The sequence below is a fragment of the Pelobates fuscus genome, chromosome 1 (genome assembly GCF_036172605.1).
Source record: "Pelobates fuscus isolate aPelFus1 chromosome 1, aPelFus1.pri, whole genome shotgun sequence".
NCBI lineage: Eukaryota > Metazoa > Chordata > Amphibia > Anura > Pelobatidae > Pelobates > Pelobates fuscus.
Window position 1 is genome coordinate 2,349,077 of NC_086317.1, and position 12,479 is coordinate 2,361,555.

Here is a 12,479-nt window from a genome sequence, read left to right on the forward strand (position 1 = left end):
TATCCCCTGTTATTACACCCTCTGTGGGGGATATCCCCTGTTATTACACCTTCTGGGGGGATATCCCGTTATTATATCCTCTGTGGGGGGATATTATTATATCCTCTGTGGGGGGGATATTATTGTTATTACACCCTCCCTGGGGATATCCCCTTTTATTACACCCTCCCTGGGGATATCCCCTGTTATTACACACTCTGGGGGGATATCTCCTGTTATTACACCCTCTGTGGGGGATATCCCCTGTTATTACACCCTCCCTGGGGATATCCCCTGTTATTACACACTCTGGGGGGATATCCCCTGTTATTACACCCTCCCTGGGGGGATATCCCCTGTTATTATATCCTCTGTGGGGGGATATTATTATATCCTCTGTGGGGGGATATTATTGTTATTACACCCTCCCTGGGGGATATCCCCTGTTATTACACCCTCCCTGGGGATATCCCCTTTTATTACACCCTCCCTGGGGATATCCCCTGTTATTACACACTCTGGGGGGATATCTCCTGTTATTACACCCTCTGTGGGGGATATCCCCTGTTATTACACCCTCCCTGGGGATATCCCCTGTTATTACACACTCTGGGGGGATATCCCCTGTTATTACACCCTCCCTGGGGGATATCCCGTTATTACACCCTCCCTGGGGGATATCCCCTGTTATTACACCCTCCCTGGGGATATCCCCTTTTATTACACCCTCCCTGGGGATATCCCCTGTTATTACACACTCTGGGGGGATATCTCCTGTTATTACACCCTCTGTGGGGGATATCCCCTGTTATTACACCCTCCCTGGGGATATCCCCTGTTATTACACACTCTGGGGGGATATCCCCTGTTATTACACCCTCCCTGGGGGATATCCCCTGTTATTACACCCTCCCTGGGGGATATCCCCTGTTATTACACCCTCCCTGGGGGATATCCCCTGTTATTACACCCTCCCTGGGGATATCCCCTGTTATTACACACTCTGGGGGGATATCTCCTGTTATTACACCCTCTGTGGGGGATATCCCCTGTTATTACACCCTCCCTGGGGATATCCCCTTTTATTACACCCTCCCTGGGGATATCCCCTGTTATTACACACTCTGGGGGGATATCTCCTGTTATTACACCCTCTGTGGGGGATATCCCCTGTTATTACACCCTCCCTGGGGATATCCCCTGTTATTACACACTCTGGGGGGATATTTCCTGTTATTACACCCTCTGTGGGGGATATCCCCTGTTATTACACCCTCCCTGGGGATATCCCCTGTTATTACACCCTCCCTGGGGATATCCCCTGTTATTACACACTCTGGGGGGATATTTCCTGTTATTACACCCTCTGTGGGGGATATCCCCTGTTATTACACCCTCCCTGGGGATATCCCCTGTTATTACACCCTCCCTGGGGATATCCCCTGTTATTACACACTCTGGGGGGATATCTCCTGTTATTACACCCTCTGGGGGGATATCCTCTGTTATTACACCCTCCCTGGGGATATCCCCTGTTATTACACACTCTGGGGGGATATCTCCTGTTATTACACCCTCTGGGGGGGATCTGGAGGAGCTTAGGCATGTCCCATGTGATTTGTAGAAAGGATCTCAATTTACCAGGTGGTTACTCTGCGTTCCAAGCTAAACCCGGAAGTATCTGTGTGCGTGTCACCTGGAAAGGGAAGTGACGTCACATACCCGGAAATCGCTGGGTAACACGTGTCTGACTCCCATGTGTGAATTGCAGGAGTGAAATCATGAAGTTTTCATACAGAGTGAGTTTATTATAAATATTGTATTATTACACCTTCTATATCCGGTATATTATATATATATTGTATTATTACACCTTCTATATCCGGTATATTATATATATTGTATTATTACACCTTCTATACCCTGTATATTATATATATATTGTATTATTACACCTTCTATATCCGGTATATTATATATATTGTATTATTACACCTTCTATACCCTGTATATTATATATATTGTATTATTACACCTTCTATATCCGGTATATTATATATATTGTATTATTACACCTTCTATATCCGGTATATTATATATATTTTATTATTACACCTTCTATATCCGGTATATTATATATATTGTATTATTATACCTTCTATATCCGGTATATTATATATATATTGTATTATTACACCTTCTATATCCGGTATATTATATATATTGTATTATTACACCTTCTATACCCTGTATATTATATATATTGTATTATTACACCTTCTATATCCGGTATATTATATATATTGTATTATTACACCTTCTATATCCGGTGTATTATATATATTGTATTATTACACCTTCTATATCCGGTATATTATATATATTGTATTATTATACCTTCTATACCCTGTATATTATATATATGGTATTATTGTACCTTCTATATCCGGTATATTATATATAGTGTATTATTATACCTTCTATACCCTGTATATAATATATATATTATATTATTGCCGATATATCCCGGGGTTTTTTATTTCCCTACCCCTATACCGGGGATATCCATTGCTCAGGTGACCATCTGCATCTGCTGTATCAATTGCAACCATGTATACAGAGATACCTCTATGCCCCTTGGGGCATTTGAATCTCAGCCCCAAGCTCTACCCCCCCTGAACCACTTTCTTACCAAGAGGAGATTATATGGCATTCCTTCCCACCTTTCCTTGTACCTATAGACCTGTACGCTCTGGTACTTATCTCCCCTAGTGTATGATCTATTTATTAGTTTTGTAAGTTTTTAATTAGGTTTAATAAAGGTTGGGCTATCTGTTCCCCCTGTATATATACTTATTCCTTATCACTCAGTTTGATCCCCGATCCTTTGGGTCACTCATTGAGATTTTTTCTTCTACTCTGTATATTGGAATATACCTTGTATACACTGTATATTTCTATTCTGTCCTGTATTGTATTATTTATATGATACTTTGTATATCCTGCATTCTCTGTGGTCCGTGACCCTCACTCTGGTCTCCCATATGTTTGTTGTTATAGTTCAGCAATCTTCTTGGTGCATTTTATCGGCGTGGGAATTTGAACTTCACCCCGGATGGAAACTCTCTAATCAGCCCTGTGGGAAATCGGCTCACTGTTTTCCACCTCAAGAAGTGAGTGCAGATAAGTGTAAAGGGTTACTGGTGAAATATCGGTATGTTTTAATTTGTTCAATAAATGGTGAATGACTGTATTTCTCCCTCAGTAATAATGCAGAGACTCTGCCCATGGCGTCTCGCTGTAACATCTCTTGTGTTGCTCTGTCTCCCGATGGCTCATTAGCAATACTCGTGGACGAAGGTAAGTGACCATATGCAGTGGGTAACCTCACTTGTCTTTCTTGTTTCTGTTAATTTTTCCCCCCCTTTTGTATAGTGACCGTACACATGGTTATTCACATGGTGTTAGACAGGTATCCTATAATGATGATTAAAATATTCATTTCCACTATTATATCCCGGTACTTTAAAATCCATACTTTGTCCCATTAGTCTCAGTTTTCTCTTGTCCTGGATGGTAATCTTTCAATCCGCTCTGTAAACGATGGGAGTTGGCACTGCAGTGTTTTAGCTGGTCTTTATGGTGTCAATGTGGACTCTCCTTTCTGTGTCCGTTCTTTGTGTAGAATGGTAAATGCCATGGTACTGTTATTAAGCCAAGGCTAGACCACCTTGATCAGGTCTTCTATGAGGGAGTTAGCTAGGCTAGTTAAAGGGGCACTAGTGTCACCAGATCTACAGCTTAATGTATTTGTTCTGGTGAATATAGTCAGTCCCTGCAGGCTTTTTTCCAGAGAAAAGGTAGCGTTTATATTGCTCCCTAGGGACACTTCCAGTGGCAGTTACTCAGACGGCCACTAGAGGTGCTTCCTGTGCAGCACTGACGTTCAGTGTCTTCATGCTCAGCAGGGAGACGCTGGACATACCCCATAGAGATGTGTTAATTTTATGTATCTCTATGAGGAGGTGCTGATTGGCCTCCCTATGCTTTCCAAGTTTTTATGTTCTCAGCCAAGGGGGTAGAATCGTCCATGACTGACCCGCACGGCGCTGGAGAAAGGTGCATAAACTGTTATTTTAGAACATATTTGTATTCCTTACACGATAGTGTTCCTTTAAGGGAAGTACCCAATTGAACACATTGCAAAACTAATACACACACACACACACTCACTGATAGGCGCACACACATACACACACACACACGCTCACTGACAGGCACACATACACACACACACACACACACTCACTGATAGGCGCACACACATACACACACACGCTCACTGACAGGCACACATACACACACACACACACTCACTGACAGGCGCACATACACACACACACACACTCACTGACAGGCGCACATACACACACACACACACTCACTGACAGACAGGCACGCACGCTCACTGACAGACAGGCACGCACGCTCACTGACAGACAGACAGGCACGCACGCTCACAGACAGACAGGCACGCACGCTCACTGACAGACAGACAGGCACGCACGCTCACAGACAGACAGGCACGCACGCTCACTGACAGACACAGGCACGCACGCTCACTGACAGACACAGGCACGCACGCTCACTGACAGACACAGGCACGCACGCTCACTGACAGACAGGCACGCACGCTCACTGACAGACAGGCACGCACGCTCACTGACAGACAGGCACGCACGCTCACTGACAGACAGGCACGCACGCTCACTGACAGACAGGCACGCACGCTCACTGACAGACAGGCACGCACGCTCACTGACAGACAGGCACGCACGCTCACTGACAGACAGGCACGCACGCTCACTGACAGACAGGCACGCACGCTCACTGACAGACAGGCACGCACGCTCACTGACAGACAGGCACGCACGCTCACTGACAGACAGGCACGCACGCTCACTGACAGACAGGCACGCACGCTCACTGACAGACAGGCACGCACGCTCACTGACAGACAGGCACGCACGCTCACTGACAGACAGGCACGCACGCTCACTGACAGACAGACAGGCACGCACGCTCACTGACAGACAGACAGGCACGCACGCTCACTGACAGACAGACAGGCACGCACGCTCACTGACAGACAGACAGGCACGCACGCTCACTGACAGACAGACAGGCACGCACGCTCACTGACAGACAGACAGGCACGCACGCTCACTGACAGACAGACAGGCACGCACGCTCACTGACAGACAGACAGGCACGCACGCTCACTGACAGACAGACAGGCACGCACGCTCACTGACAGACAGACAGGCACGCACGCTCACTGACAGACAGACAGGCACGCACGCTCACTGACAGACAGACAGGCACGCACGCTCACTGACAGACAGACAGGCACGCACGCTCACTGACAGACAGACAGGCACGCACGCTCACTGACAGACAGACAGGCACGCACGCTCACTGACAGACAGACAGGCACGCACGCTCACTGACAGACAGACAGGCACGCACGCTCACTGACAGACAGACAGGCACGCACGCTCACTGACAGACAGACAGACACGCACGCTCACTGACAGACAGACAGGCACGCACGCTCACTGACAGACAGACAGGCACGCACGCTCACTGACAGACAGACAGGCACGCACGCTCACTGACAGACAGACAGGCACGCACGCTCACTGACAGACAGACAGGCACGCACGCTCACAGACAGACAGACAGGCACGCACGCTCACTGACAGACAGGCACGCACGCTCACAGACAGACAGGCACGCACGCTCACTGACAGACAGACAGGCACGCACGCTCACTGACAGACAGACAGGCACGCACGCTCACTGACAGACAGACAGGCACGCACGCTCACTGACAGACAGACAGGCACGCACGCTCACTGACAGACAGGCACGCACGCTCACTGACAGACAGACAGGCACGCACGCTCACTGACAGACAGACAGGCACGCACGCTCACTGACAGACAGACAGGCACGCACGCTCACTGACAGACAGACAGACAGGCACGCACGCTCACTGACAGACAGACAGACAGGCACGCACGCTCACTGACAGACAGACAGGCACGCACGCTCACTGACAGACAGACAGACAGGCACGCACGCTCACTGACAGACAGACAGACAGGCACGCACGCTCACTGACAGACAGACAGACAGGCACGCACGCTCACTGACAGACAGACAGACAGGCACGCACGCTCACTGACAGACAGACAGGCACGCACGCTCGCTGACAGACAGACAGGCACGCACGCTCGCTGACAGACAGACAGGCACGCACGCTCGCTGACAGACAGACAGACAGGCACGCACGCTCGCTGACAGACAGACAGGCACGCACGCTCGCTGACAGACAGACAGGCACGCACGCTCGCTGACAGACAGACAGGCACGCACGCTCGCTGACAGACAGACAGGCACGCACGCTCGCTGACAGACAGACAGGCACGCACGCTCGCTGACAGACAGACAGGCACGCACGCTCGCTGACAGACAGACAGGCACGCACGCTCGCTGACAGACAGACAGGCACGCACGCTCGCTGACAGACAGACAGGCACGCACGCTCGCTGACAGACAGACAGGCACGCACGCTCGCTGACAGACAGACAGACAGGCACGCACGCTCGCTGACAGACAGGCACGCACGCTCGCTGACAGACAGGCACGCACGCTCGCTGACAGACAGACAGACAGGCACGCACGCTCGCTGACAGACAGACAGGCACGCACGCTCGCTGACAGACAGACAGGCACGCACGCTCGCTGACAGACAGACAGGCACGCACGCTCGCTGACAGACAGACAGACAGACAGGCACGCACGCTCGCTGACAGACAGACAGGCACGCACGCTCGCTGACAGACAGACAGGCACGCACGCTCGCTGACAGACAGACAGACAGGCACGCACGCTCGCTGACAGACAGACAGGCACGCACGCTCGCTGACAGACAGACAGACAGGCACGCACGCTCGCTGACAGACAGACAGGCACGCACGCTCGCTGACAGACAGACAGACAGGCACGCACGCTCGCTGACAGACAGACAGACAGACAGGCACGCACGCTCGCTGACAGACAGACAGGCACGCTCGCTGACAGACAGACAGGCACGCACGCTCACTGACAGACAGACAGGCACGCACGCTCACTGACAGACAGACAGACAGGCACGCACGCTCACTGACAGACAGACAGACAGGCACGCACGCTCACTGACAGACAGACAGGCACGCACGCTCGCTCGCTGACAGACAGACAGGCACGCACGCTCGCTGACAGACAGACAGACAGGCACGCACGCTCGCTGACAGACAGACAGACAGGCACGCACGCTCGCTGACAGACAGACAGGCACGCACGCTCGCTGACAGACAGACAGGCACGCACGCTCGCTGACAGACAGACAGGCACGCACGCTCACTGACAGACAGACAGGCACGCACGCTCACTGACAGACAGACAGGCACGCACGCTCACTGACAGACAGACAGGCACGCACGCTCACTGACAGACAGACAGGCACGCACGCTCACTGACAGACAGACAGGCACGCACGCTCACTGACAGACAGACAGACAGGCACGCACGCTCACTGACAGACAGACAGACAGGCACGCACGCTCACTGACAGACAGACAGACAGGCACGCACGCTCACTGACAGACAGACAGGCAGGCACGCTCACTGACAGACAGACAGACAGGCACGCTCACTGACAGACAGACAGACAGGCACGCTCACTGACAGACAGACAGACAGGCACGCTCACTGACAGACAGACAGACAGGCACGCTCACTGACAGACAGACAGACAGGCACGCTCACTGACAGACAGACAGACAGGCACGCTCACTGACAGACAGACAGATACAGCAACACTCAATCATATTTTCTCAAACACCAAAAATCGGTTTTATTTTAAGTCCTGACAGCCTCGCTATCTTTGGGAGAGCTGGAGTGGATGCTTCCCCTGTGGTCCAGTGGCGCTGCTCTGGTCATCTTCTTGCTCTGCTCCTTGTGCTATTAAGTGATCCTGGTCTAGGCTGACGTCATATTATTGGCTCCTGGCATGAATGCAGGGCACGCGAGGAAGCAGAGCAGGAAGATTAGAGCTCCCTCGCCGGCTGACAAACACCCGGGAAGACTTCCTAGTCATAATGGCGAGCATCTGGGATCTGGGATTTGTTTAGCCATAAAGGAGTTTGCAGGAAGTAAGTGGTTTCAAAACAATGTTCTCAGAAGCTAGTCGCTTTACTCCAGTTATAACTGCTATACCTAGAAAATCTAGGAGATAATACCTTCCTCTGCCGCCGGTGTACTGCGGCTAATACTGAGCGCATTTCCCAGAAGTCTGTTTTGTGCTGGTTTCTTGCTCCCTTTAATGGCCTCTTTCTGGTTCTCATGGCTTTCTCCATTTCCCTCACAGAAGGTGCAGCTCTACTCGTTAGTTTGGTTACAAAGTCTGTTCTGAACCACTTCCTTTTTCACCAACCTGTGCACAGCGTGCGTTTCTCCCCGGACGGCAGGTAAATGAAAACCCACGCTCCATGCCGCTCCCGTCTTTCTCTTTGTACTCCAAGCACAGTGACCTCTCTCTTCTTCTCTACAGAAAGTTTGTGGTTTGTAAAGGATCCATAGCTCTACTCTATCACGCACCGGGGAAGAAGCGAGAGTATAATGCCTTTGTATTGGATAAAACGTTTTATGGTCCTTACGATGAAACATCATGTATTGACTGGACAGATGATTCCAAGTGAGCTGAGCACATATACTCCCTCATGCTGGGGGGGGCAGTGTGGGGAGGGGGGCTGATGGAACATTGAGTCTGGGCAGAGTGGGGATGCAAGGTGGTCTGGGCAGCGGGCAGTGTGGGGATGCAAGGTGGTCTGGGCAGCGGTGGTCTGGGCAGCGGGCAGTGTGGGGATGCAAGAAGGTCTGGGCAGCGGGCAGTGTGGGGATGCAAGGTGGTCTGGGCAGCGGGCAGTGTGGGGATGCAAGGTGGTCTGGGCAGCGGTGGTCTGGGCAGCGGGCAGTGTGGGGATGCAAGAAGGTCTGGGCAGCGGGCAGTGTGGGGATGCAAGGTGGTCTGGGCAGCGGGGAGTGTGGGGATGCAAGGTGGTCTGGGCAGCGGGCAGTGTGGGGTTGCAAGGCGGTCTGGGCAGCGGGCAGTGTGGGGATGCAAGGTGGTCTGGGCAGCGGGCAGTGTGGGGATGCAAGGTGGTCTGGGCAGCGGGCAGTGTGGGGGATGCAAGGTGGTCTGGGCAGCGGGCAGTGTGGGGAGGCAAGGTGATCTGGGCAGCGGGCAGTGTGGGGAGGCAAGGTGATCTGGGCAGCGGGCAGTGTGGGGATGCAAGGTGGTCTGGGCAGCGGGCAGTGTGGGGATGCAAGGTGGTCTGGGCAGCGGGCAGTGTGGGGAGGCAAGGTGATCTGGGCAGCGGGCAGTGTGGGGATGCAAGGTGGTCTGGGCAGCGGGCAGTGTGGGAATGCAAGGTGGTCTGGGCAGCGGGCAGTGTGGGGATTTTAAGGTGGTCTGGGCAGCGGGCAGTGTGGGGATGCAAGGTGGTCTGGGCAGCGGGCAGTGTGGGGATGCAAGGTGGTCTGGGCAGCGGGCAGTGTGGGGATGCAAGGTGGTCTGGGCAGCGGGCAGTTTGGGGATGCAAGGTGGTCTGGGCAGCGGGCAGTTTGGGGATGCAAGGTGGTCTGGGCAGCGGGCAGTGTGGGGATGCAAGGTGGTCTGGGCAGCGGGCAGTGTGGGGATGCGTGGGAGTGAGAAGGCTGAGGATGGGGACTGTAGGAGTGAGAGGAAGCATGATGGGGGTCATTGTGAGTGAGGGAGAGGCTAAGCAGTGGGCACTATGCAAGTTATGTTCCTGGTGAGGGGGCATATGACCCAGTTTGTAAATGTGTGAGTTATTATCTTGTATACGTTATTTCAGTCTAATTGTTTTGATCTCTCCACCCAGGTGTTTTGCTGTGGGTAGTAAGGACATGTCCACCTGGGTATTTGGAGCTGAGCGCTGGCAGAATCTCATCTATTATTCGCTGGGAGGACACAAAGATGCCATAACCTCTTGCTTCTTTGAGGAGAACAGCCTAGACGTGAGTATTATTTAATGGCCAGTGGAACCTCCATTCGTTGCAGTCTCATCTCTGAGTTATACACAATAATAACCACCAACACACAGTGATATATACTTATTATAGGAAAATCGCGATATAATCATAGAATGTGAGGGCAGATAAGAACCATTCGGCCCATCTAGTCTGCCCAATTTTCTAAATACTTTCATTAGTCCCTGGCCTTATCTTATAGTTAGGATAGCCTTATGCCTATCCCACGCATGCTTAAACTCCTTTACTGTGTTAACCTCTACCACTTCAGCTGGAAGGCTATTCCATGCATCCACTACCCTCTCAGTAAAGTAATACTTCCTGATATTATTTTTAAACCTTTGTCCCTCTAATTTAGACTGTCCTCTTGTTGTGGTAGATTTTGTTCTTTTAATGGTGTATATAGTGTACCTCTGATAGGTATTGTGTTTAGTGTCTGGTGAGTGACTATAGACACTCGGGTTGTAGATCAGCACCAATCCACCCATCTTCCATTGCCTTTTTTTGTTTTATCTTAGTTATACACGCTCAGTGTGGATGCCACACTCTGTACATGGCAGTGTGATACGGAGCTGGCTGGGCTCATTCCTAGACATGAAAGTAAGAAATGTCGTGAGATGGACACAGAGGCCGATGAAGGACAAAATGAGGAAGTCCGAGGTTCAGCCAATCCTAGTCCAGAGGAGAAAACTGGCAGAGTGCAGTATAAAAAGACTGGCAGGTATGGACGTTCTGTGAGTGGTGGATATGTCCCCAATCATCAAATATACACTGGTTCCACAAATAGAAACAAAGTATAAAAATACTGCCGGTGTTCAGTGACCTATTATACAAAATATTGCAGGGTTTACCAGTGTCACTAATGTTGCAAACATTCCTTTCTGTGTTTTGCTGCCACTCTCTCTATATTCACAGTCTCTCTCTCTCTCTCTCTCTCTCTCTCTCTCGTTGTAATCAAAAGTATTCAACCCCCATTGAAAATCATGTTTATTGATAACATTTACAGACTTTCAGCTGTTTGCAATGAACAAAGCAAATAAAATGATTCAAGTGTTTTTTTCCCCAAATTCAACTGAAATTGCAACTTATACTGTCTTCTCCAGTCTCCGAATTATTCGAGTTATGGCAAGTTATGGCAAGCATTCTCAGTACGTAGTAGAGCTCCCTTTTGCTGTTATAACCGGTTGCAATGAGATGCACAGCCAGGCACCAGCTTCTGGCCGCGTTCCTGAGGAATCCTAGCCCATTCTTCTGGTTTGTGTGCTGCAATCGCCTTCTTAATATCCCACCAGAGATTTTTTATGTCAAGTCAGGTGACTGTAACGGCCACTGAGAACTTTTCCAGGGCTACTTCTGCAACCAAGTATTGATGGAATTTGAGGTTTGTTTGGGATCATGGTCTTACTGGAAGGTCCAATGATGCCTAAAATTCAGCTTCCTCACAGACGGCATGACATTTTCTCCTAGGATTTCCTGATACGAATGAATCCATCTTGCCTTACACATGCTGCAGGTTTCCAGTGGCAGAGGATGCAAAGCAGCCCCAGAGCATCACCGAACCACCACTCTGCTGAACTGCTTCATTCTTCTTCCTCCAGACATACCGCTCGTGCGTTGCGTAGCGCTCGTGCGTTGCGTGGCGCTCGTGCGTTGCGTAGCGCTCGTGCGTTGCGTAGCGCTCGTGCATTGCGTGGCGTTCGTGCATTGCGTGGCGCTCGTGCATTGCGTGGCGCTCGTGCATTGCGTGGCGCTCGTGCATTGCGTGGCGCTCGTGCATTGCGTGGCGCTCGTGCATTGCGTGGCGCTCGTGCATTGCGTGGCGCTCGTGCATTGCGTGGCGCTCGTGAGTTGCGTAGCGCTCGTGAGTAGCGTAGCGCTCGTAGGACCCAAAAGTTTCAGTTTTGTTTCATCGCTTCACAGAACAGAATCCCAAAACTTCTGTGGCATATTTATATGATTTGGAGCATATTGGAAATGAGCTCTTCTTGTACTTTTGGGTCATTCGTGGTGTTCATCTTGGAGTTCTGGCATGGAAACCTTCTGTGTTTAGTATGTGCTACATTGTACTCACTGAAACCCCCAGTGCTTGTTGCCACCAAGTCTTACTTCAGATCTTTTTCAGTCACTCTCAGAAATCTGACTGCAACTATTGATCGCTTCCTTTTTTCCAAACATCCAAGCGGCAGTCATTATAAGTGGGATGTAGCTGCCCATTTCTAACAGGACAGGTAGCATTGAAAAGGTTAGAAAACAAAATGCAGTGCCCCACCCCCAGTCTCGTCCCTTCCTAGCCCTGTAAAGGACAACTCCACCCTGAACTCCCCAGTATATAACCAGCT

General features: G+C 50.7%; 1 protein-coding gene across 1 annotated transcript in view; it reads left to right on the forward strand.

The window, feature by feature from the left end:
* The first annotated feature begins 1,649 nt into the window (after positions 1–1,649).
* The window catches only part of PWP2 (PWP2 small subunit processome component), a 41,088-nt gene continuing 30,258 nt past the window's right edge, over positions 1,650–12,479 (forward strand). Inside the window, exons 1-7 of the mRNA XM_063445766.1 lie at positions 1,650–1,778; positions 3,040–3,152; positions 3,245–3,339; positions 8,456–8,555; positions 8,639–8,782; positions 9,993–10,128; positions 10,659–10,861. Coding sequence (XP_063301836.1) covers positions 1,761–1,778; positions 3,040–3,152; positions 3,245–3,339; positions 8,456–8,555; positions 8,639–8,782; positions 9,993–10,128; positions 10,659–10,861 — 809 coding nt within the window. The 5' untranslated portion in view covers positions 1,650–1,760. The remainder of the gene's footprint in view (positions 1,779–3,039; positions 3,153–3,244; positions 3,340–8,455; positions 8,556–8,638; positions 8,783–9,992; positions 10,129–10,658; positions 10,862–12,479) is intronic.